This window comes from Canis aureus, chromosome 23 (genome assembly GCF_053574225.1).
Source record: "Canis aureus isolate CA01 chromosome 23, VMU_Caureus_v.1.0, whole genome shotgun sequence".
NCBI classification, from domain to species: domain Eukaryota; kingdom Metazoa; phylum Chordata; class Mammalia; order Carnivora; family Canidae; genus Canis; species Canis aureus.
The window spans coordinates 36435545-36463147 of record NC_135633.1 but is presented as its reverse complement, the minus strand read 5'-3'; the positions used below and the strand labels follow the sequence as shown (position 1 = coordinate 36463147).

General features: G+C 36.3%; 2 protein-coding genes across 33 annotated transcripts in view; one reads left to right on the top strand and one right to left on the bottom strand.

Annotated features, from left to right (window-relative positions):
* Positions 1-27603, top strand: part of DLG2 (discs large MAGUK scaffold protein 2) — a 1979996-nt gene that overhangs the window by 1367483 nt on the left and 584910 nt on the right. For all 30 annotated transcript variants that reach the window (XM_077867259.1, XM_077867261.1, XM_077867262.1 and 27 more), the window contains one exon: positions 22344-22468. In XM_077867259.1, coding sequence (XP_077723385.1) covers positions 22344-22468 — 125 coding nt within the window. The remainder of the gene's footprint in view (positions 1-22343; positions 22469-27603) is intronic.
* Positions 2842-27603, bottom strand: part of LOC144294995 (uncharacterized) — a 61971-nt gene continuing 37209 nt past the window's right edge. For 2 of the 3 annotated variants that reach the window (XM_077867292.1, XM_077867293.1), the window contains 2 exons: positions 3780-3847; positions 2842-3284 (listed from right to left, as the gene is read on the bottom strand). In XM_077867292.1, coding sequence (XP_077723418.1) covers positions 3179-3284; positions 3780-3847 — 174 coding nt within the window. In that variant the 3' untranslated portion in view covers positions 2842-3178. Of the gene's footprint in view, positions 3285-3779; positions 3848-15061; positions 16521-27603 lie in introns of those variants that run through there. The other variant, XR_013362336.1, reaches the window with a different exon arrangement.

Below are 27603 nucleotides of genomic sequence, written 5' to 3'. Positions count from 1 at the left end.
TAATTAATATATATGTGAGTATTATCTGTCTCTGTCTCTTCCACAAGATTATGAGATACCCTCAATTTAATTTAGGATTAGCACTGCTTCTTTTGAGCAATACATCTAAGAATTGTTTTCGTGAAAAGAATAGTACTTTATTTATGCCCACAAACACTTTTTAATCCCCTTGTATGTGCTTAAAATGAGTCTACATGTCCCAAAATACAGTTGTGAAACCTTTTCTTATTTGTCCTAATATCATAGAGGTTCAACATATACTGTCTGGTATGCAGTGGATTTAGAGTTGTAAGGTCTTGGTCACAGGATTCTATGGATAAAATTAGGAGCAAAAATCTCAGTGATCAGATGAGTGACCAGAACATCCCTGGTCATCAGTTGATTTATGAGTCTCTAGCTTTACAGATCATTTCAATGTCCTCTTCCCAGATGTCCCTAGTGTACCAAATTCCCAGTGAGAAAATCTTGGCTCGGGATCCCTGGGTGGCTCAGTGTTTGGTGCCTGCCTTCAGCCCAGGGCATGATCCTGGAGTCCCGGGATCAAGTCCCACATCAGGCTCCCTGCATGGAGCCTGCTTCTCCCCTGCCTGTGTCTCTGCCTCTCTCTCTCTCATTGTGTGTCTCATGAATAAATAAATAAAATCTTTAAAAAGAAAGAAAGAAAGAAAGAAAGAAAGAAAGAAAGAAAGAAAGAAAGAAAGAAAGAAAGAAAAGAAAAGAAAACCTTGGCTCAAGAATTATTTTTACTACTGATTGGCTATTTTAGTTTGGATAAAGTCAACCTCTCTGAGTTTCTACATCTTTACTTGGAAAATGGAGCTAATAAGTCCCACTCTAGCTCTCAGCATTATTTAAAGATGTACTATGTAAACTTGCACAAGTGGTCTTTAAAAATAAGCAAGGGCAAAAAAGTGGAAGGCTAGAAAAGCAAGTTGACAGACGTACTGCTGAAAACATCTACCACTGTACCTACAAAAAGGAGGAAAAACAATATTGTACCTAATATTAGCCACCATTTAATGTGTCCTGTTTCAGTGATCAGTATATTCATTCTTTTCTGCATTCACTGATTCTGTAGTGAAATTACAGTGCCCATTCTCTATGCCAAGGAGCCAGGGACATGCATCTATGAGTAAGACAGGAATGCAGTAGCCCTGCAAGGAAGATATTATTAACCCTATCTTACAGAGAGGGAAACTGAGACTCAGAGAAGTTAAGTAACTTGCATAAGATGATAGCTGCAAACTATTTTCATGCATAAGACTTTTTTTGATTAATGAGGGTCCCACGAAGTCAGGAATGTGCCTGTTAGTTCACCTTTGCACATTTAGCACATCACCTAATTGCCAAAGAGTAGATACTCAATATTTGTAAATAAATAAATAAGTGAAGAAGTGAGTAAATAAATGAATAGGAGTTCAGGTGGAGTAGAAGAAAACATAAGAAACCAGAGAAATATCGATAATTGAAATTTGTTGTGCTAACCACTATCACCACACACACAACATCAGATGTGATGATGTAGTTATTTGGAAAACTAGGAGCTACATACTAATAAGGGTTGTATATTATGCTTTTAAACACAACTCAAAATTTTTACCTTGATACCTGCATAACTATCTTAACTTCCTTCTTATACCTTTAGTTCTATTTTGATGACTGGCCATAATAAAAATCTGCTGGCTAGGTACAAAGTACTGAGCTACTGCAAAACACTTAGTCTGGATTGTTTGATTAATTGTTAATGAAGTAAACATAGTTTATCTTTGTAGCCCACAAGGTTTCAGGCTCAGTATCTATCAGCCACAATTCTTACCCACTGCTATATCTGTCTAGACCTCCACTTAATTTACCTGGACCTTTTCTCCTTATCTTTGATGTAAAGATATGGTACAAACCCTTTTCAGAGCCATTATGTGGAACTACTTTAAAGAATGGATATTAAGTTATTACCTCCATGTCTCCAGTCACATAATTGAATAATATCCATCTTTTTTTTCCCTTAGGGTTAAAGGAAATAAATGAAATATATAAAATTATCTGCTTCCTGGAATCATTGCAGTGCCTATATATATATACGATTAGGAATACTCAGTTTCCCTATTTCCAAGTTACATATTAGAATGTAACAGTGAAATTTAACAGTGAAATTTCTGGGCAGTGGAATACATTTCATGGTTTACAAATAAGAGAGAAATTGTCAGAGAAATCTGTAGACGTTAGGCACTTTTGAAAATCATTTACTTTTTCAAGGAGTAAAAAGGAATCCACCTCACCCAAAGCCTGAGCAGTTCTTGCCTTTGTCTTTAGATGAATTGAAATTGAAATTAATTCAGGCATCAAGCCAATTCTCTTCCTAGTCCTCCTCTTCCAGCCAAAAAAAAAAAGCTAGTTAGTGGAAATTATGCTGGCTATATCCTACTCAAAAAAGGAAACAAATGTTCCAGTACAAAGTCAGTAGGAGGCTTTTGATAACAGATGAATTCTCTTTTCTTTCATTGCACTTCGATTTGTCCATAACCACACCCACAATTTTCAATAAATGATCCTTTAGGTTCTGAGTTGTTAATAGGTGATTTTATAAGATGCTTTAAGGAAAATGTATACAGATTCACATATTGTTCCTAGGCATTTTTTAAGAAGTAAAAGGCATAGAATTTGTTTTATTAGACTTGATATATATGCTTGTTTGAGCTGGGTAAAAATTAAGTAAAAATTTTAAGCATATCTTAAAAAAAAAGACTTCTTTCTGTGAAACTTCTTTAATATTTCTTAAATTAACTCTAGCTATGACTATCAACTTTATATATATCAATATAAATATCAAATATAATCCTGATTTATAATAGAAGTTCAGTATTTTTAAATGAATAAATGGAAGAATGAATGAATGTTCTGGTCTATAATTGAGAATCCATTTTTCATACAGATGTTGTCCTGGACACTCTGGCTTACAAATGGTAACTGTCCAGACCTGCCAAGAGAAGTGATTATAGAGGAATGTTTCACCTGTGTAAAAACTCCACTAGTGCCTTTTGGGGGAAGTCTTCTAAAATGTTCCAAGGTGGCATTCAATGGGTTATTCCTGGGATTGTATTTCACTGTGGTTTGTGTGTATAATGCATATTCATGCATATGTATATGTGTGTGTATGTGAAATTTATATAATATATATAGATCATACATACATGTAAGAAATTGGTAGTAACATCCTAAAAATTTCATCCACATATGGTCTTAACTGCCCCTGCTTTGCCATGGTAGTTAAAATCTTTGTCTTCATCCTAGGATGAGAGCATTATACCCTTAGGCAGACGTACCACCCATCCAACATTAAGTGCTGTGAAATGACGATATTTGGATAATAAGGTTCTGTCTCTAAAATGCTGTGCTGTGCTTTGTTACCATAGATTTGTGCCCTGACCTTCTAAAGAAGCTGCTGTTTTCAACTCAGCTTTCATTTTTTTGTGAGGTTGTCACTTTTGCCATCTGCTAGATGTATCTTCTGGGAGAGAAGGAGCTGCATGCACAAAAACTTTCAAGGAAGCATTATTGCATAATTTGCTTGAGGTCAAAGCCAATATTCTGGAAGTTTGTTCATCATTTATTGTGATGTGGCAGATATTAGAGGACTTTATAAACACGTCGTGCTTTTGAAGTATATTCACAAAGGATTGGAAGTGGCAGAATGTGGCAAGTCATATTTATGTCTCACTGAGAATTATTAACCTGCCTAAAGTACAATGATAGACCAATGTTATCTTGTCAGCTCTACGTACCCTTGGACTTTGGTGTCTGAAAGATATTTTTCAGGAGTCAAAGTGAATGGAAAATATCTTCTTGTTGCCTGAAACATAAAAATAAAATTTATTTCCACTGCAAAATAGGAGCAAGTAAATACACCATCTTTCTGCTGCTGCTTTTAGAAGGATACAAAGCAAAGAGATTTTTTTACCCTCTAGTTAAGTACCTCCTAAAAGAAATATATACCTCTCTGTTGCACTCCAATTTAGTTTATTTGCTTTATCTTCAGATGTAGATATACTCTAGAATTGATGCTGAGAATTAAATATTTTATATTGTGTTCTTAAATCTTTAGTTAAATACGAGCTCTTCAGAGAAAAATGATTTAGGCAGAACTTCACTCTAATAGATGAGAACAGACTCTAGGAGGAATATGAAGTAGATTTCAAGCCTCATTTTCTTTTAAAGTCTGATTGGATTGTGCCTGTGATTAGGGAGTTACAGGGAAACCAGGGAGGTGAATTAGTTCCTTCAGGCTCTATTGTGCAAACTATTATTCTAGTGTACATCTCAATACAGCAGGAGGCTGAAGGAGTCTTTTTTTCTTCTTCTTCAAAAGGTAAACTTCCTAATCTTTTGTAACTGGTAAAAGAATACATAAAAATAAACAGATATTTAAATAGACTATTTTAAGGAATAAGATAAAGCCCATAAAGTATTTAACACAGTAATGATCAAGAAAAATCAACCTCTTATTCATTCATTTATTCATCAAATACATATTGCATATTTACTATGTGCTCATAGGTAAAATTAATGTCGTTCCTTCCCTATGAGCCCAGTTTTTGTGATACAATGCTATAACTGTGACAGCAGAAGCAAGATTAGTGTGTCCTGGGAGCACAAGAAAAGCTTTTACCACCTAAACCCAACTGGTGAATCACTCAAGTTTTGCAGGACAGGTGATGCTTGAGCTGAATTTAGATGAATGGTGAAGGGAGAAGGCATGAAGATAGAAATGGAATGGTTGTATTTGGGATACTATAAGAAGAGGGAGAGAGGAATGGCGGGAGATGAGATGAGAAGAAAGCACATGCAGATCATAAAGGGCTTTTGTGGGCTCTGCAAAAAAGGTCAAACATTATTCAAAAGGAAAGGAGAACCATTGTTTACAGCACCTTGTAAGACAGGATTATGAAAAATTAGTTACTCATGGTCCTGATTCTCAAAAAACTCTGATAAAAAGATGTTAAGAGTGAAAATTATGAAACAAGCTGGCTAATAAAAGGTAATACATGATTGCACTGTGCTAAATTGTGTGTCATGGAATTTCCACATCAGCATGAGCATTACCTCAACAGCCTTCTCAACTCAGTGCTCTAGGAAGCCTTAATAGTCGGTTGGGATTGGCATAAGATATAAAAACCATTTGCCATCTCTAATCTGTAACACTGTAAAACAGACATAATCTAAGTGGAAGAGCATGGTCTTAAACTGAAAGACCCCAGTAGAAAACGGACTCTACTACTTCCTTTTTCTTCATTTTAAATTCATTCATTCATTCATCTCACTATCTCTAACTATTTTAGGGACATCTATGATGTGGGGTGACAAAGACCAACCAGAAACATTGGCTGACCTCATGTTCTTGAAGGTGAAGCTAAGAGATAAAAGAAATACATGTACATCCCAAATACAAAGTAGGGAATGGAAAGTGTCTAAGAAGCGGTATAACCACCTGCTCTGGGACCTTAGAAATGGGAACAATTGCTTCCAATTGTGAGGACTGGATTGATATGAGATCACTTCCCAAAGCAAGTGACAATTACTTCAGGCCCTGGCCAGCAGAACTCAATTAAGGAGTAAGAGAGTCAGCAAACAAAGCTGCAAGGTTTCTCAGGCCCATAAACATATGAAGCAAAGTGAGCAGTAGAGTTGGTTAGAGTGTCTTCTACCTGGAAGACACCAATCGGAAATGAGGGTGAAAAGCAAAATGAAGTCCAGTCTTGAAGCACCATAAATGTTATGTTAAATGAGGTTGGCCTTTATTCTCTAGGTAATAGGAAGCCAGTGGAAGTTTCTTTTCTCCCTCTGGCATTCCTTTGGCACTTAACATATACTGACACTCAATATATATCATTTTATATCTGTATATCCTGCTTCCCCACAAGACGGCAAATTCTGTGGTACGAAGGACTTAAGCATTACTTGTCATGTTGGTAACAAAGATCCAGGCTGGATTGGGGAGGGACATAATTATAATTGAGCACTCTTTATATGTTAAACAGTATTGGATGCTTTCACACATGAAAACATTCTTCGCAATGGTCTGTCTCTGTTCTGAAATGGGAAAACTAAAACCTAGAGGAAGTAAGAAGTGTAGCCTAAGCACACTTAGTAAGTAAAGTCTGGAATCAACCAGGTCTGTCAGCTCCAAAACTTGTACTCTTTCCATTGTGTTACAGGGTCTGATTGATTGAGTTACACATTTCTTAAACTCATATTTCTTGAATGCTTATGTATGTGCCTGGCCCTGTTCTAGGACCTGAGAATACAGGATAGGGATGAACACAGCAGAAGAGTTCCTGCATTCTGTATCTTACTCTCTAGTGAGAGAGCCAGACAATTAATACATAAGCAAATAAACAAAATAAATTCATATGGCAATAAATGATATGAAGAAAATAGAGTGATAGATGGGGAGCGCTATGGAGTGATGATAGGGAGGAGTTTATTAGTGGTCAAAGCAGGCTCCTTTGAGGTTGTAACATGTGAACCAACTCACATGAAGAATAGCCAAGACATAAGAATCCTGGAGGGAAATGTGAAAACAAACACAAAACCCCCAAGGAAAAAATGATATTTAATTTGACCCTTTATGGTGGAAGGATCATAAAGGAGGACATGATGGCTAGAGTCCAGTGAGGGAGCAGGAAAGTAAAACAAAGTCAAGAGGAAACAAGTATTCATGAGACTTAAAATTATTTTGCCCCCTACAAAAGCTATAGTATTTAGATGTTAACCCAAATCGCCAATGTTACAAAGAAAGCAGAAGTACTCCGAAAGGAATGGAGTACACACAACTTGCCTTTCCCTGCCTATACTGCCCCCTCAGTGTACACCTGGGAGTCCATTTGCTCCAAGAAAATATTTGTTTGCTGGTTTAGGTTTCATGGGCAGTACTATAAAGTTATGGTTGTTTGGATACTAATGAACAGATTTTGAGATCCATGACAATGTAGGTTGAGAGGACTTTGGACTTCTGACCCAAAGGAATGCTTATCTCAAGTAGATCTGAAACTTCTGCATGATGTTTTTTAGTAAAAGACACAGACTCTCCAAATAGCTTTGCCTAAAAATAAAATTAAGAAGGGCTCTGAAATCTTTATCACTGCCAATGGTCCATGTATATGTCAAATGAAGTACAAATGCTTGCTATGGCCTCAGCATAGCTCTAAGAAGCCTTTGACTAATGATATGCTTGGCATACAAATGTGAAATCACACCAGGTGTGGGGGAGCTTGTGCTCCACATTTCAACCAAGTAGCCTGTGCAAGTTTTTAAAACCTCAGTGCAGCTGTAGAAAAACCTATCATGTTGAAATTTCTTTCACTTCAGGAGTTGGTCCTTTATATTATGTTCTGAGGTGGTGAATGATATTATTAATCTGATTAAATATTAAGGAATGATGGACCTACGTATTCCCTCCCTTCCTTGAGCAATCGACTGCCTCTCAGCTCATTAGGTACTTTTTAATACTAAGAAAAATGTATGTGTCAACCAAGAAAAAGAAGCTGTGAAGCAACCCAAGTATTTATTCAAGGTCTTAGGGACTGCAATCTGGGAGACATAGAGTTGATTGAAATTAAAACCGTGCTCCAGGTTGCTTGTGACACAGAATGAAGGCTTCTAAAGGCAAAAACCACGAGGTTATATACGATTTGTTTTGATAGAATTATGATCGGTGCTGGCAGAATTTAAACTGATTATCTAATGCATGATTTGTTATTTAGCCAACAGATTTTTCATGATCTCTATTTCAATCCAAAGTAGAAGGGTATGTTTCAGGAGGTTGTCTAGTTGCAGTTGACCAAAGTCAAAAGTTCATGGTGTTTTGAGAACTGAAACAGGAGACGTGCATGAGCCCTACTTCCTCCATATCCTTTTGACTCTATTTTGAGTGAATTTTTTTTTTTTAGCAATACTGACTTAATTTTAATTTTCTTTCATCAATGAGAATCCAAGATGATTTAAAGAAGCTATTAATACTGGCTAACACTTACTGAGCACTCAGTGTATAATAGGCTTACTGTCAATTTTGAAGCCCTTGTAGTGTACCATGTTAAGTTCTTTTTGAGAATTATCTCAGACTTTTTACAATAGAAGTTCTTAATAAACATTTTGGTTTCAGGACCTCTTTCACTCAAAATTAATGATGACTTCTATCTTGTTTATATGCATTTTATCTCTCAATATGCAGTAAATTAGAAATTAAAATAGAATTTCAAAAATAATTAAGTAATTATAAGTAATTTATAAGTAACAATAATGCGTCTATTATGTGTAAACATAAGTAGCTTTTTATTAAAAATAACCATCTTCATAAAGCAAAAAGGATTAGCAAGGAGATTGTCATTATTTTACATTTTTTGAATTTCTTTTATGTCTGGCTTAATCTAACATCTAGATGCTTTTATCTTCATCTGTGTTTAATCTATTATGTTAATCTATTATAGGCTGTTTTAGTTGAAGTAAATGAGGAAAATATATTTTCCCCACAGATATATAAATGGAAAAGGTGAAATGCTTTTATAGCCTTTTCAAAAAATTGCATATTTCTTCCTTGACACTACCTAAAATTTGGCAAATGGCAATTTTTTAAAGGTTAGTTGCAATGTGAAATCTAAAGCCATTTTAATGAACTTTTTGTACTATGTTACACTAAAATCTATTCATTTATCTTATACTTTAAATGGATTTCTTTTAAATGGACCTTTTCCCATATATATGGATTTGTAATGTTATATATTAGTTCATTGGAAAATGTTGGTTTACTGAAGTCTACAGACTCTCCAGATGTTGATATATTTCATTATGCAATAACAAAAAATCTTGTTAATACTAGCACCCATTTCATCAGAGAAGTCTTTAAGTTGTGGGAAGTTGCCATGCTCATGGTAGCAGAGGCAAGATTTCCAAATTCTAAAGCTTGCCTGAAAATTCAAATTTTGCTATTGACAGCAAGTACAATCAGAGGTTTCCTTGAAAAAAAAAAACAAATTCAGTTCATTTGTTTTTAAAAACATTTTTTGCCAAATACCCAAGACTAAATACTCATGGCTTGTATGTTACTTATTATTTCAAGTAAACATGATATTCAATGAAAATGTGGTCAGTTTAACTCTCAATTTAAATGATTGCCCAATCTCTTTGTCCTAAGAAAACCATATACAAAATATAGCAGCCTGCAGTAGGCATGCCCCTCATTTCATCATGCAGAATATCACGACCTTATGGACTCAAAAGTCAAGAATTTTAAAAATCAAATTAATAATTAAGTTACATAATATAATAATTTGTATTGTTTCATAAAAGATATTCTTAAATAAAACTAACTTTTTTCATTATGAGTATAATAAAGAATTCATTGATTACTAGCAGGCCACTGCCTTAATTTGTGCTAAGGCACCAAGAGTTTTTATCCACCATTGCTTTTGTACCATCAGTGTCAAGGTAAACACAATGAAAATGGAGACTAATATTTTATTATTTTAAAAATGCTTTTCGGGATCCCTGGGTGGCGCAGCGGTTTAGCGCCTGCCTTTGGCCCAGGGCGTGATTCTGGAGACCCGGGATCGAATCCCACGTCGGGCTCCCGGTGCATGGAGCCTGCTTCTCCCTCTGCCTGTGTCTCTGCCTCTCACTCTCTCTGTGTGTGACTATCATAAATTTAAAAAAAAAAATGCTTTTGATCTTGAAAACACTTTGAGTATTGCTAGTTTATAACTAAAAGTATTATTATTCCCTTATTTTTCAAGTGCATACATTATAACTCAGAGAATTTTGCAGGATGACAGCCAAGATGTGGTAAAGCTGGGATCTAAATACATTAGGAATTATTCTAGAGCTGGTTTTCTTAATCTGTTCCAAGACAATGATGCCTAATAGAGGACAGCAACTGTTTATTTCCATCCCTCTTAGCCGAGTCAAGATTGGTAGAGTTAGAGGTAGGGGTACAGGCTGAAGTCTTGTTTAGTCAAAGTCACAATTGGTTATTTCCAAGTTACCATCTCAAAGGAGAGTTATATGTCTATAGCAAGTGAGCACTTACAATACTGCCAGGAAACAAGAAAAAAAATGTATATATATAAGAGAACTCTAAAAAGAAGTATTTTTAGAAATCCTCATGGTTTAGTAAAGAGTGAAAATATTGTTTTAGTTAACAGCTCATGATTTTCAAAGATTTGAAATAGAAAAAAAGTACAGAAGAAGAAAAGAAGATACAAAGTGTTGGTTTCAGAAAAAATGGGAAAATTGCACTTTTGAAATAAAATGGTCAAAAGAAATTATGTATAAAGTGATCATGGCCTTTTGCAATATTCTGGAAAATAGGAAATGAAATTAACTAGGATATATGCAGTGGGAACAGAAATGATAGAGTAAAAAAACAGGAGGTACTCAATAAATAGAATCAACAGGACTTGTTGTTGACAATGTCCAGGGAGAGAAGAGCCAAAGACAAATTTGAAGTCTTGTGCCATACTCACACTATTCTTGTATATATGGCACATCTCCCCAACTAGACTGTAAGCTCTTTGAAAACAAGGATCATATCTTTTTTGGTGTTTTGTTAGCACAATTTTACAGAATGTTAAGCACCTTGTAGGTACTCAAATTAAAAAAGTCAGAATTAGGTGATTCAGCCTTTAGCCCTCTTACATTAAAACCAAATAAACCCTTTCACCCAACCTTTCCTTATTAGCTCATTCATACAAATCATTCCAAGTGTTCTTCCATTTAGTTTAACTCAACAAACATTTATTGAGCATTTGCTGTCACTAGGAATTGGATTGAAAGCTAGGAATATAGATGTAAAAATAGTGTGTCCCCTGTCCTCCAGCTGCTAAAGGAAGAGAGACACATATATAAATAACTTTATGCTTTTACTCACATTATGAGTGAAGTCATGTGAAATCACAGAGGAAAGGGCAATCACATCTGCCTGAAGCAACTGGAGAAAATATCAGATAGCATTTGAGATGAATTTTGATATTGGAATGGTAATTCAACAAGAGAAGAAGAGAAGAAGTATTCTAGGCAGAGGAAGCCGATCAGTTTAGTGCATGCAAAAATTTATTCAATTCTTTTCACATGTAGGTGCTACATGATTCTGGCAGAGGAAATGAATAACTCAATTTTGATACTTTAAATTGATGCTCACAGTAGAACAGGGAAGATAAACATGTAAACAAGTACAATACAGTGTGCTGTGTATAATAATAAAATTGTGACCCAGGCACAGAATAATACAGAGGAGGATGAAGGGGAAAGTGAAGACCTACTTTAAGGCATTTTTTTGTATGCTGCTGAGGGGTGTATAAGGCTACACAAAAGTTGTGAGCAGCTTAAAAATCTGTTACCCTTAAATCATATCTCTGATTTGTGGATTTATTGTTTTTAGTCACTACATTGACTTGTGTGACAACCATGGAATATGCCTCACAAGCTGCCAACTAAAAAAAAAAAAAAAAAAAACAAAAACTGCCAACTATAGGGAGCATAACTGACCAAAAGCCTATATATACTTCAGTTTAATAATTCTCCAATTCTCCAACATTTAAAATTTTATTTTTACTTAAGAAAATTTGATTTTTAACTTCAATAAGGAGAGGGAGGACAATCTTCCAACATTAGACCATTAGAGCCCCATTCTAGAATGGCAACCATTCATAAGAGCTAAATAGTACCTCCTCCCTTTAGATAAGATATATATATGCTCAATCCTCACTTCTCCTTATTTATTCCCAGTACGAAGATCATTTTCCACTTAACCACACTCTTGCTCTGTTGTTTTACCTCTCCTGGGCCCATTTATACCTTCCTAAATATCTTGTTTGCCTTCATAGATATTGCATTTGAGATCTACTTTTTGAGCACATTTTACCATGAGAATAGAATGAAGTGAGTTAGGCCTGGGAGCCAGAAAAGCAAGGAGAACTAATGAAGTTCTAAGCTGGAGCAGTGATAATAGAAGTTGAGAGGACCTGGATGGATTTGAGAATATTTTATGGGTAGAATCAAGATATAATATTGAATAAAATATAAGGACTGATGAGCAGGCAGGAGTCAAGGATGACTCTCAGAATCCTTGATATAGGACCAGAGTAACTTATGAGTTTCTCCATTTCTTTCTTAATTTTTGTATACAAAGTTCTGGAAGTTTTCAGAAAATACAAGAAGTAATGTCATTAGAAACAAATGGCTTAATAAGGCTACAAGAGAAGGACTCCATTGTTACCTACTTACATTGGAAAAATATGAAGAAGTTGAGAAACAATGTTGGGAGAAGTTGAGAAGCATATATTAGCTTCTACTGGCATTTTAGTTAAATACGATTCCAGAGAACAAGAGAGATATTACTTGGCAGTTATGTAGGTTAGTGTCCCTGACAATATCCTAAATCAGATCATAAGAATGCATAGCTGAAATACTGTATTTGATCCCAAATTACGCTCCTTGCTTTCTGACTCATTCCACTAAGCCTATTTTTAATCTGGTCTGCATACTGTCCTTTAATTTGTAGTTGTTAAATATCACATGTGTCATGCATGCTATTCCTTATTATGAAAACCTGGTTTCTCCAGGAAATCCCATATCCAATATCCTAGGTCTGGCTTTCAGAAAACGTATGCATGTACCCTCAAAGAGTTGTTGTGGGGACCAAAGGAAATAAGTGTGCCTGGCACATATTCCTAGAATTCCTACAGTTACATCCCTTATTTTCTTGCCAGTTTGTTAGCTATCCTTAAAAAGGAAGTTGTAAAATCTAGTGCAGTGCCTGGCATGTAGAAAGCACTCAGTGAGTGCAAACAATTCCCGTTACTCTTTCTCAAGACTCGGGTTTTTGTTTGTTTCTTTTTTCTGCTGTTCCAGTGACACCAACAGATCTCCCAGACTTACAAATTGATTTACCTCTTGCCAACTAGTTTTCCCACTCATATCACAGTCTCTACATCTCATATAGAGATGATATAGAACATCTCTGTCCAGGTATGCAACATCTTTGATTCTTCTCTTTCCTTGAATTCCAGCTATCAATAAATCCTGTTAATTCCACTTCCAAATCATGTCTCAAATACTGGTATCCCCATTGCTACTAGCCTATCCAGCTACCATCAGTTTCTGATCTGGACTGTTTCAATTCATCTTCCTGTCCCTGCCTTTGGCTCTCTCCAATGTTTTTACACAGCAACTAGTGTAATCTTAAACTAAATCAGACTGTGTTACCCTCTGTTTTAAATCTTCATGATCCACAAACCTTATACCCCAGTGTCTGCCCCTGCTACCTTCTTTAACCTCATCTCCCTTCCTTACCTAATGAGTCTATTATAGCCATTCTGGACTCATTTTAGTTCCTTGAACAAGTCAAGCACTTTCTTCTTCTTAGGACTTGGTACATCTTGTTCTTCTATTTGTAACTCGTTTATATGCCATACTACTTCACATTCTGCCCCTCTTCTTATCTCTACCCTAGGTCTTTGCTCACTTCACTGGACATTTCTGGCCTTATTTTCTTCTTTTTGTCTCTTTCTATCTTCCGAGGAGACTTCAATGTCAGCCACAATGTACTCTGACTTGATCATCACTTTAATGCAGTCACATAACCTTTACTACACTCACGTAACTATTGGTGAGTGCCACTTCATCTCTGAAAGCTTAAGCCCAAAAATCCCAGGGTCCACAGCCTGCTATTCCCTCTTCCATCCTCTGTTCTCCATCAATTTATACTTTGACCTTGTCATGATCTCAATCTTCTTACCCACTTTTCTTCTTCCAGGCTGAGCATATTCCTTGCTTCTCTTCCTTTTCTATTCTTTCTGATTTGCATTCTTCATTCCTTTGAGAGTTAACCACATTTGCTTTTCACACCTCAGCCCTAAAGGCAATCAAACCTTTCCTTTTCGCTGTTCATGATTACTAAGCACTGTGGGAGAAAATCCCATAATCATGCTCATGACGTCCCACCTCAGTGCTGCTCAGCAGACCTCTACTGATCCTAACATGTCTCTCTTGCCTCACAGGTGCAATTCCAACCCTTCATTGCTTTCTGTATGTCTCCAAATTCATTGTAGACTTTCCCTTCGGTGTCCTGACATCTAAATGTATAAGGCAAAGACATTATCGGTTAAGAACTCCTTCAGCTTTTTTTCTATTCTACCTTAAAATGACCCTACAACTTCTGCCTTAAAATAACACTTTAACTTTATAGGAATTCTTATCCCAGATAGAAAAGTATCCCTATTCCCCCTCCAAAGGCTGTCTCAAAAAACAAACTGTCATTTTTTCTTTTGTTAAACATGTTTTGTGAGTATAATGTATTTGTGTGTATTTATAGTAAGACATATTTATAAGGAAAATTAAAGATGGACTTGCTCAAAATGACAAAAGTAAATAAATCTATCATTCTGATAACCATTGAAAGCAACTTTAATATACTGGTGAATATACTTTCAAATTTCTCTATGCATATATATTATAAAATATAAATCTTATATTGTATTCTACTTTATTTACCTAATATGTATTGTGAAGATACATTCATCTTATAATACCATTGTATTCCTTGGTGTGGTTATACCACATATGCAACCAGTATCTATGGTAGGGACTCAAAGATCTGGATTCTAGACCTTATTCTCATTCCTCCTTCTTCAGATCTTTGCTCCCCATGGACTGCCTTTCTCTTTTGTACCTTCAGTCTCCCTTTCCAGGGCCTTCTTTCCTATAGCCACCAGAAATGCTTGCATTCTCTCCCTGCCACTCTCTAAAATCGTTCCTCTATTCTTTCCTCCTCCTCATCAGATACTACCACATGTCTCTCATAAGAATAAAACTGTTTCACAAAGCAGTAATCAATCTTTATCATATCACCCCTTTACTTATCACAAGTTCTTTGGCCTGTTGTAAAGGTCTATTCTCTTTCCTCCTGTTTATTGGAACATCTTCCTCTCCACAGTCCCCCAACCCCTGAAAACACTTTCCCACAGTTACCAGTCCCCAGACACAGACCTCTTTCTTGGTGGTTGTTCAGCAGTAAACCCAAAATGCAACTCCTAGAAGTTATAAGTAAATGAAAACAGGCATCTCTTAGTCCGAGACTAAGAGTGTTATTCAGAAATACATGAATTGTGGATAACATCTTAAAACATTTTTTGAGGGGGAAAATTTTTATGAAAATAACTGCAAGCAGCAGTAGTTAGAAATGTCTGAATTACACTCATATCTTTATACCCTAATAATAGGCCTGTGGCCATTCATCTTTTGATATTGCAGTATGTTATAGAAAATGGATGTGAGAAAGACTGAATGATTTTCAACAAGTAATGTCTATGAAAAAAAGACATCTTTTTATTCTTTGTGCCATTCCAGATTTACTGCCTAAAATAAGATATCTTCCAAGACAATTTAGTAGATAACTTGCTAACTAATGGACCTTTCTGTCAAGTGACATTTGTCTCTTGTCATGTAGCTTGAGGATTACTTTAATTTGCTCTTGTCTGTTTTAGCCTTTCTTCATATCTTCATTCTATCTACTGATATTGTTCACCAGTCTATGTGTTAATCACTAGTCGAATTTTGCACCAGTAATTTTCAATCCAGGTGTATGTCAGAAACTTACAAATTAGAGACTGAGGCATGGTGATATATCCGAAAACAACATGCATATTATTTTATAGTATGTGATATAAAAAAATATATAAACAAATGTCATTGCTAGAGCAGCTGTGCAGAAAATAGACCTGTATATTGATCATTGTGGACAGAGAGAATTAAAGAACATATAGATTCTCTTGGAATGAGGGGATTGTGTAGGACTCTTGGAGTCAGTAAAAGGATTTATAAAATTTCAATATTATTCAAAAAGGGCACGGCTGTTAAAGGTCAAAAGAGTTGGAGTCTTTATCTAGCCTTTATTTATCTAATAGTTTTCAGCACTGCTACTCTAAGCCACTCCAACCCTTTCCTATTCAGAATTTTTTAGCTAAATTATTTTTACCAAAAGAAATAACATATAGTAATAGTGTAGGTTAAAATTCATCAACAAATACTTGTTGGATGAATAAAGGAATAAATGAAAAAACATATAGTCTGAATTCTGTTTTCCCTTATTGCCTTCAACTTGTAAAGACCCCTTTAATAGTACTATGTGTCAAACCAAAGAAAATGAACTAGTAATGATTAATTATCACCCATGTACCAGGATCTGTGCTTGAGATGCTGCTAATACACATCATTTGCTTTCATCTTTCTAACAATTCTGGGAAGTAGGTATTATCTGCATTTTTCAGCTGAAAAAACTAGACTCAAAGTTGAAAATTTTAGCCAATGTCAAATACTTAACAAGTGCAGAGCTGGCACTCAAACCTAGGTCTGAATGGCTCAAATCCGTGTTTTTCCAATAGAAATTTTCTGGGGCATCCGGGTGGTTCAGTCCATTAAGCATCTGACTCTTGATCTTAGCTCAGGTCTTAATCTCAGGGTTGTGAAATCAAGCCCTGCCAAAAAAAAAAAAAAAAAGTAAAAAGTAAAAAGAACATTTTTGGAACATTTAGGAGTGGTTTAGACTTTTTTTCAAAAATCCAAAATAGTGGTTTGTTATTATTATCATTTTTATTATTTATCTACCATCAAATCATTTTTTTCAACCCAGGAAAGGAAATATGATATAATGGAAAGAAAATGATATTTGGAGCCTAACAAATTTGATTTGAATCTGAAATCCACTATTTGCTTATTTTCTGTGTTTGGATGTTACTTCACTCTTTTCAGCCTCAGGGTTTTCCATTTGTTTGTTGTTTGCTTTTTAATATATAAAACGGAAGAAAAAAAAAAGAAAAAATAAATAAATAAAACGGAAGAAATAGTATCTACTGAATGGAGGATTATAAAACACTTAGGTCAGTGTTTAGCTCAGAATAAATACGCAACATATGTTAGTTCCCTTGAGGGAATTTTTAGTATTTTGGTATTTTTTTAGTTTTATTAAGAACTTTCTAATTTTTAAATACTCTCCCTCTTAGTTTGAATTATTAAATACTTTTACTATTACTAATTATTAATTAATGATTTTCTTGCTAAAAACATGTCATTTGCTTTTAATATTTTCAGTGGTGATCATACTATAATTAAAATTCTGGATACTTTTTTTACCCTCTCACATTTATAAAATGAGGATTTCCTGCTGTCATTGTCACTACAATTTTAATGGCTTCAAAATAGTCCCACACTCAGATAGATGTATGACAGCATTTTTAGCCATTTCTCCATCATTTGGATGTTTGTTCCCAGTTGTTATTATTCTTTGTTTTGTTTTGTTTTTAATATTAAAAACTTAATACTGGGATGAAGCTTTGAATATAAATCTTTGTACATATCTCTGATTATTTCTTTAAGATAAATTCCTAGAATTTAATTCCCAGATTAAACAATACTTTAAAACAAGAACTTCTGGGACACCTGGGTGGCTCGGTGGTTAAGTGTCTGCCTTCAGCTTAGGGCATGAACCTGGAGTCCTGGGATCGAGTCCCACAAGGGGGCTGCCTGCATGGAGCCTGCTTCTCCCTCTGCCTATGTCTCTGCCTGTCTCTTTCGATCTCTGTGTCTCTCATGAATAAATAAATAAAATCTTTATTTTTTTTAAGATTTTTATTTATCTACTCATGAAAGACAGAGAGAGAGAGAAAGAGAGAGAGAGAGGCAGAGACACAGGCAGAGGGAGAAGCAGCCTCCATGCAGGGAGCCTGATGCGGGGCTCGATCTGGAGACTCCAGGATTACACCCTGGGCTGAAGGTAAGGCTAAACCGCTGAGCCACCCAGGGATCCAATAAATTAAATATTTTTAAAATAATAAAATAAAATAAGAACTTCTAAAAAAATCAAAGAAAGTCTTTGTACATAGAAAATTCTATAGGGGTGCCTGGGTGGTTCAGTGGGTTAAGCATCCAACACTTGACTTTGGCTCAGGTCATGATCTCAGGTCCTGCTGTTGAGCCCCACATTGGATCCACACTCCTGGGGAGTCTGCTTCTCCTTCTCTTCCTCTCTTCCTGCCTTTCCCCCTCCTTGAGCTCTGGCTCATACTCTCTCTCCCTCTCTTTCTCAAATAAATAAATAAATAAATAAATAAATAAATAAATAAATATTTTTAAAAATTCCATAAATGCATATGATTATATCATTTTATTTTTTTTCTTCTTTTTTATAACCCCATAATGGAAATAATTTTAACTTTAGAAAAACTTTGAAAGAGGAACTTTTCTGAGGATATTGTATTTATATTTACAAACCATCAGTTAAATTGTTGGTTACTTTCTGAGAAGAGATGGAGTGTACTAAGATTTTCATGTACTAACATGAAAGAGGAAGTACAATTTGGCTAGGCAGCGGACTTGTGCTCTTGGGGGAGAATCAGCAAATATGGAGGATTAGGAACAAGGAAAAAGAATGGCTCATGCCAGACACGTTCATCAGTCATGGAATCTGCCCAACTGCAAGGGAATGCAGCCCACCCAGAGCCCTCTGCAGGGGCTGCCCTCACTAGCGTGGCACCTCACAGTTGCCATTGACTGAGTCAAGTATCAACACTCGGTTAATTAGCCACAATTCTCAGGATCTAAGGGTGTCAGCCAGGGGTCTACCTATTCACATGGAGAGAGCTGCTCAGAACACAAAGGTTCTGGGGTCTGCCCATGCAGCTGGCTGGCTCTGGGATGATTGTCAGGGGACTGGCGTGATTCAGCCATGGAGAACAGCAGGCAGTAATTTCACTGCTGCTTGTTATCTGTCCCTCTCTCCGCTGAATGCTCCTGGCTGGTAGCAAAGGCCTGAAAGGGACGGCTGGGTGAGAACAATAAGGAGAGACAGGAAAACGCTTTAAATAATTTCCTTAGCTGAAGTCACATGAATATCCTCTAAAGAACCATGGTGGCTGGCCAGGCCCAGCTGGCAGACTGGTTTTAACTGAAACATAAAATTTGGTTTTGGAAATCCTTAAGACTGGAAGCACACGTCCAGTTACACTCTGCCTCTACCTACCCCTTTTCATTATAGATTTTCTTATATACTCATTCTTTTCCTCAGAGTAGATTTGAGGGCAGGGAAACGTATATTAGGGGATGCCAAGGCCACCATATTCTCCATATTAGAGTCAATTCTAAAAACAGTTGTAGTTGCTAGATTGTCCTTAAACCTATTAGGTCAAAGATCTATTGATTCACAAAATGAGTTTTAAAAATGTAATAGTGATCTACTTCCACCACTAAAGCATTTCTCTTTCTTTGTTGGCAAAGGGTAGTTCTCCTACAAATCAAGCCAAAGATCCAGAAGAATCCTTTAAAATTGTCCAGTTTGACCTCTCAATAAATGCCCAGATCCCTCATGTCCAGCAACTAAGCAGCTGTTCTCTGAGTAAAGGGTCCTCCAGAGCAGCCTATCCCCATTTTGGACAGTTTTATCTCATTCATCCTTTACCTAAGCCACAGTTTGGATACTTAGGCTTTCCATTTTTATTCTTGTAGCCACATAGAACAAAAAGGCTTCTACTTGTGTATTATATTTTTTAACACATTGTGGACTTTTACTGTGTCCTTTTTGTGTCTTCCCTTTAGATCTTGAATATTCTCAGTAAGTTTGTTTGTTCATTTACTCATCATTTATTTACTGAACAATACTATGTGCCAAAGAAAGCACCAAGAAACAAAGATGAATACTACACAGTTTCCTTAGTTTGAAGGAAAGATAGACTCATAAATATATAAACTCAAAACAATGCAGTGCATGGCATAGATAAACACAAAACTCCTTAAAGATTTAAAAGGAGACTAAATTACCCAGAGAAGTGGAGTTGGAGTAATTATTTAATATTTTCTGTAGCACGTGCCTTCTGAGCCTTATCTTGGATAATGGGAAGAATTGGGCTGGCAAAGGGGAGATAGAAAGTTTCTGGCAGAGAAAACAGCATGAATAAAGGCCAAGAGACAAATCATGAGGTGAACTGTACAGGAAAAAGCCAGCAGCTCAGTTGAGTATTTCTGCAGGTGAAAATGTAAAGCTAGAAATGAAGGTTAGGAGCTAGGTAGTGAATATGTTTCTCAAATGGCAAAATTTTCAGTGCCTTCTCCAAAAATATTGATATTTTCAAAAGAAAGCATTTGTATATCTCCCAATCTGTGCTCTCCTCTTTCTCTACCCCCTTACTCAAGAAATGATTATCTCCGAGGTGCCAATTCTAGTAAGACCAATATACTCCAATTGATGTTCTTGGAACTAGACCCAAATTACAATGAAGATGCTCATCTTTCCTTCCAAAACCTCTAGATCTTACAGAAACTGCCCACAAGTCACCTACATGCTATCCTGATAACTATATACATGACAATGTAGTTGATACTACAGTAAAAATGTATTGATTATCAGACGCCAGACTATCACTGCCTTTTCTGCTCTTTCTTGGATCCCACAAAGGGAGAAATCATCTAGTCTTATTCCCTGTAGCCTTAGCTTCCCTGTAGCCTTACACATAATAGATACTCAAATAATACTGTTAGAGTCATCTGGTGTCAAGAGATACTTAAAACCAAGAATAGCTTCACCTGCACTTGTGGTAAATTCTTATCACATCCAGTTCATTTTGCTTTCTTTATTCAAGCCTTGTCTGTGTCCTGGACCGAGCAAACCCTTTCCGATCTCAGGGATTTTACATATGTTCTTCCTTTGCCTGGAATGTTCTGTTTCCTCCTCAGGTTCCATCCTGACCCCCTTAAAAGTAACTGTTTTTCACCTTCAGGAAAAGTCCTTGTGCTTCCTTCCTCTGTTGGCCACTCCTACACTCTGCACTTCCTCTTCCTGTGCCTCATAAACTGATATATTCACTGCTATAATCCCAGAAACTAGTCCAGTGCCAAGCACAGAGCTGATGTTTAACAAGTATAAATATATTTATGATTACATGACTGCTACTGAGTATTGTTTCTGTTCAATGAGCATTGGATTTTTCCAAAGAAAAACAGAACTAGAGAAATGTCAGAAGTATAAAGATATGGGATTTTAGTTGTTATGGTTGAATTATTAATTTCAACCCTTCAACATAAATGTATGATTGCAAAATCATCCTTCTGGAATTCTTATTATTCAGCCAATAAATATTGCCAAGCATAACCTTGACATTTGTAGTGATATAACTGTCAAGTTACAGCTGATATTATCTTGACATTGAACTTTTCTGACTAATTGAGTATCTTAATTAATTTTTCTGGATTAACTACTAAATTTTTAATCCTCATCTCTTTTTATCCAAGAGCAGAACTTAATCAGGTAGTTTTAAATTTAGTAAGCTATCTTGGTTTTAGTGAAATCAAATATCCAGTGATAGAGAACTAGTTAAATAAATGATAGTATGTGACCTTGATGAAATATTATTAGCAATTTAAAATGGATAATTATAAACAGTACCTAGGTATATGGATATGGCTTAAAATATAATGTGAATTAGAAAAAAACATCCGAACATAATATGGAAACCTAATGTAGCAAGGGAGATATAGATAAAAATATGTAAATAATAAATATGTTAAGTAAGATGGCTTGTGAATTTGGGGAAGACTTTTAATTATGTCTTAATACAGATTTTAGAAGGTTATATGTACATTGGATGTCAATTACTATAATTTACATGAGTAAGTATGAAAGCTTTATTAGAATATAAACTATCAAATTTACATGCTGCAGTAGTATACATTCCTTGTCTATATCTATTGCAAATTAAAATCTGTTTATTGCTAAAAAATATCTCACATTCATTAACTCTAGAAGGGAGACCTGCCTTCTGAAGTCGAAGCTTCTTGTTACATAAAGACTCATTTATTTGATGTATAACAGTACTGGAAATAAAACAGCCAAATTTCACTACTCTACTAAATCAATTTCCACATAGCTGGTTTCCTTCCATTCTTTTTCATATATAATTTTCACAATTGACATTAATATTTTTGCATATAACACAATTTGTAAGCTTTTATTTCCTACTTTGTAATGATCATTTTAATTGCTGTATAAAAAAATACTTTCCCTAAATGCCAAAATATAAGGCCCTTGGAATAAGCAAAAATGTAAGGCCCCTTAAATTCTTGCAATGCAGAAAGGAACTTGAGTGTTTTTTCTGACCTTCCTTTGTCTGCTGACAGTGCACTTTATAGCTTTGCATTAGAAGACTGTTATCACCTGATATCCATTTGAGTGGTAAGATGATAACGCCTAGTGCAAGGGGAACTAGGTTTAGGTGACAGCCGTATCATTTAATGTCTATGTATTGTCTCTCCAGGGGAATTCTGGCCTGGGATTCAGTATTGCTGGAGGAACAGATAATCCTCACATTGGAGATGATCCTGGCATATTTATTACGAAGATTATACCGGGTGGTGCTGCAGCAGAGGATGGCAGACTCAGGTAAAGCTCTGAAACGTTAGAATTATTTGGAAAGTAAATCTGCCACATCAATAAGACATGTTTATACCTTTGGAGAATAATAATTTTACGAGGCTCTGTACTTGAAAGAAATGGTTGTCAAAGCAAGCTTTCGATAATGACTTTACAGATTTCTTATTACTGACTAAAATTCAACTAGTATTTAATTTCTGTTTGTTGGGATCCCTGGGTGGCGCAGCGGTTTGGCGCCTGCCTTTGGCCCAGGGCGCGATCCTGGAGACCCCAGATCGAATCCCACGTCAGGCTCCCGGTGCATGGAGCCTGCTTCTCCCTCTGCCTATGTCTCTGCCTCTCTCTCTCTCTCTCTCTATGTGACTATCATAAATAAATAAAAAAAAAATTAAAAAAAAATAATAATTTCTGTTTGTTGATGAGCACTATGTTCAACATTCAGCCTGGCTCTGTAAGGAGAGTATACAGATAAATCTTTTGTTCCATGAGGCCTTCATTCTGGCTAGAAGGAAGAATACTCAGAGCTGGTGAGCAAATAATAACATGTTTCAAAAACACTATATTGTAAGTAGTATTAACAAATAAGGCAATGGTATAGATACTGTGTGTAGTCATAGATTCAGCAACCCTTATAAGAGCTTTCTGCAGGAGTTTGAACAGAGAGTATAAAAACTATTCCATAGGAAGATTCTATACTGGGTCTTAAAAAATAACTAAGATTCCACTAACCCCATAAATCTGAATAAGGACACAGGGGGAGAAAGAACAAATTATCCCAACGAAGAGAGAAACCAATTTGACTTTGATGAGGACCACAATGTGAGGTTAAGTAGGTAGATGGAGCAGAGCAGATACTGCTCAGCATACAGTAGTAGCTGCTAGAACCAGGGCCTCCACTCTTTAAAGAACTGAAGATTATTTGGGTAACTAAGGGTCACACACATTGGACAATTAGTAAATAATATAAAATTCTATCAGAGATCAAAGCACTAGCTAAAAGGCATTGTAGATTGGAACAATTAGAAGAGATTTGCCTGGGGAGAAAAGCATGTCCCAGTGTTATTTTAGTACTTCCACTACACTGTGAATCCCCTTCGGCCAAGAAGTTATATATAGAAATGCATCAATAAATTCTTGCTGAATGAATGAGTTTTTTAATTAATTAGTTAATTAATTAATTAAAGGAGATGAGGTTGGAGGGTAAATTAATGAGTAAGAAAAGGGTGGGTAGCACAAGCAAAGTCCTGTAGGTAAGAATGACTAGTTTACATAGAGCCACAGTGGGGACTGTGAACTAAGCATTGCAAATGTAAGCTTTGTAGCCGTTCCTTAGTCTGTTTTCTCATTATATATGAGTAAGCTAGTTTACTGTTTTTCTTATAAAAAAGCCAAGAACACTTGTGTTCCCTATTTGTTCCGGCGCAGTGATTACTTAGAACAGCTTGTGGAAGAAAATCACAGATTTTTTTTCAGGGGCATCTGAGTCTCCCACCAACATGAAAAATATGAATGACACTCCCACAGGAAACACATGGTTTTTAACAAAAGAATTTTCAAACTGAATTGGTGAGATTAATTTCTGAGTAAGGAAATACACATGCTACAGAGTGAACAGTTTGAAACAAATACTACGTAATTCACCAAGATTCTCACCTTGGTGACTGAGTTTGCTAATACTGAAGGCTGGAGAAGCTTTTCTAAACTTTTCAAAGTTTAGAAATAGTAGTTGGAAGATTGCTCTGCAATCAATGGTCCACAACCACCATCTCACACCACTCTGCCTAGAACTAGGAGAACTCTCTCTTAGCCAAATTCCCGCCCCAAGTTTGGGATAGAATAGCCTTTATGTTAAACATGCTTACCCTACAGTTAAGAATGAAAAGTGGCAGTGACACCATTGTTTGCTTGCAAATATGGGTGGCAGTATCATGCCTACAGAGCTAAAAGGAGTTCTGCTACAAGGAGCATCCAGTAGTTATAAAGAGAATAAACATAATACTAGCTAAAATTTATTGAGCTTTTTATGTCTGGAGGGCATTGTGCTAAGATACGTAGATAGAAATAAAGATGTACATAAACACATACAGTCTTCTATATACTCACAATATCCATGTAAGGTAGATACTATTATTTGACCATAATATTAACCCATGAAATTAAGGCTTAAAGACTAAGAAGATCACCCAGCTAGCTTTGAATACACCCAAGAATTAATCCTGAATATCACTTGTGTACTCTCTAAACTCTTGTTCAACAGTAGAATCTTCTGTATCATGTGGTCTTTGCCTAAAAACTCCCAAAGGGAAAGGGACTAACACACAAGCCCACCCAAGAAGTCCTTTCTCACTCTGGCAGGGGCACTGTTCAAAGATAGGCCAACGAGCTGTGAGGAGTACTTTTTATCTCACCATTAGTGCTTTGGACAGGGGAGCAGCACATCACAATGAGCTCTGGAAGGATATAGGTTCTAATCTCTGTATACTAATATAATTGGTCTTGGAAAGTTACACTCTTTTAGTCCCTGTTTTCTCCTCCATAAAATGATGACACTAATATCAACTCCACTGAGTTGTTCTGAGGATTCAGTGAGAAAACTTATGTCCCCAGCTAAGTCAGTGTATATTAGATACTCAGTAAATATTAGCAATATCTCCTCCTTTTCCCTACCTGCCCTCCCTACTCTCAGTGGTCTTTCCTCTGCTCTTTCTACTTGTCCCTTCCATCTTTCTTTCAGCCTCCTTTCAGCTACCATGTCTTTCCCTAAGGTTCCTGTTCTTTTATGTCCATAGCCCCTTTTCTCCTGCTTATAACATGGAATTAAAGGCCATTTAGAAATAGGTATGGTCCTAACACAGGTTCTATATTTCTGTTCTTGAGTTTATAATGTAGTCAACTAAATCTGCTGTTTCCCTCACTTAAAAAAAATAAGCTCACAAACTAAGCATGGTTATGTTTTACTTAAAAAATTCTTTGTTCTTTCGTGTGTTAGAGACTCTTAAAATTTTTAAGTATGTCTTTTCCACTATAAATTCCACTATATAATGTCTTTTCCACTATAAATTTCCACTATAAATTATATTGTTGAAAATCAAATAACACTAAAGTTTACAGAGAAGCTGAGGCCCAGGAAAGTGAGGTGATGGGTCTGCTCTTGAAGGAGTAGAAATTTGGATTCTACAAGAGTAGATATATTATAATCAGATCAACAATAATAATAGCAGAGACCAACATAGTGGTTCAATGTGCCAAGTGCTTTTCCTGGCACATAAATTCATTTAAAATGTTCAACAACTCAATGACACCCACAATTTTATTATTCCCATTTTTCAGATTAAAAAACCTAGGTACTGAGGTGCCTGGGTGGCTCAGTCAGTTAAGCGTCTGACTCTTGATTTCAGCTCAGGTCATGATCTCAAGTGGTGGGATTGAGCCCAGCATCCAGCTCTGCATTCACCAGGGAGTCTGCTTGAGGTTCTCTCTCTCCCTCTCCCTCTGTCCTTCTCCCCATCTCTCTCTCTCTAAAATAAATAAATAAATATTTTTGAGAAAAAGGAAAAGAAAAAATCAAAGCATTAGAGGTTGAGTAATTTGCAAAAGCTTGTATGACTAAGAAATGTTAGAGCTAGAATTTGAACCCAGGTAGTCTCACTACAATGTCCATGTCATTGCCTTCTATATTATGCTGGTGGGGAGCAGGGAGACACTTGAAGATGCACTACAGTAGGCAGCATTCTAAAAATGCCACTCCTCAGGAGTCCACATCGTAATCCATAGAACCTGTGTCTACCGTGAGATATCACACCTGTGTTTATGCTATGTTATGTTGTAATACCCAGTTGACCTTAAGATAGGGGAGAGTATTCAAGTGAACATGATCTAATCGTGAATTTTAAAAGTGGAACGCTTAAAAAAAAAAAAAAAGTGGAATGCTTTCTCTGGCTGGTGGCAGAAGTCGGAAATTCAAAATGTGTGAAGTACTTGACACTCTGTTGCTGGTTTGAAGACAGCGGGAGGAGGTCATGTGAGAATGTGAGAAAGGCCTCCATGTGAGAAAGGATGAGAAGCAGGTCTTCAAGCAGACAGCTAACAAGGAAGCAGAAACTTTTCTCTTACATCTGCAAGGAGCTGAGTCCTACCACACCGAGGTGAGCTTCGAAGAAGACCCTAACCTCCAGATGAGACTGTTGCTCAGCTGACGGGGATTTCAGCCTGATAGAACCTAAGCAGAGATTCTAACCATGCTGCAACCAGACTTCTGACCTGTGTAAACAGTGAGCTAATAAGTGGGTGTTGTTTTAAGCTGCAAATTTGTGGCGATTTTCTAAGGAACAATAGAACACTAATAAATACACCATTCTAGGAATTCTAAGTTCATTGTCAAAAGCCTTCCTGTGCGAGCTCAATCACACTCAGTATAAAGTGAGTGTGAAGGCTTAAGACACAGATGAAATGCGAGGTGATTCTCTCCCTGAGATTAGACCCCAAAATGAGCTCAGGTCTCAGGAGTTGCCCCAGATGAGAGATATAAGAGAAAGAACATACTATTTGGAGTAAGAGGACCTGGATTTCAAGTTCTGATTTCTAGCTGTGTGACTTTGGGATTCTTTTTAGGCTCTCTGTTCTCCAGTTTTCTCACTGGTTAAATTGGAGATAGGAGCATTGACCTCAGGAAGCTATGGTAAAGATTAAATGAAATAGTGAGCATGAAGGAGCTATGTAAAATTCAAGGCCCTCAACACAGCTCATTCTGCCAGGCCAGCCATTTAACAGCATGCTGAACTTGTCACAAGTCTGTGACTGCCAGGAAAGGACACTTATGGTAGAAATCTAAAATAACCCCCAATGACCCACAGCCTGTATGATTTCTTCCCCTTGAGTGTGGGCAGAACCTGTGAATATGATGGAATAGTACTTTCATGATAATATTGTTTTATTTGGCAGAAGAGATTTCACAAATATAATTAAGGTCCCTAATCAGTTGACTGAGTTAATCAAAAGTGATTATATTGTGTCAACCTCACCTAATCCAGTGACTACTTGAAAAGCCAAGACATTGTCCTGCTGGCCCAGACAGAGCAAACTTCCATGTTATGAGATCTATAGAGGGGGCCGTGGGGCAAGTACTTGAGGGCAGCTTCTAGGAG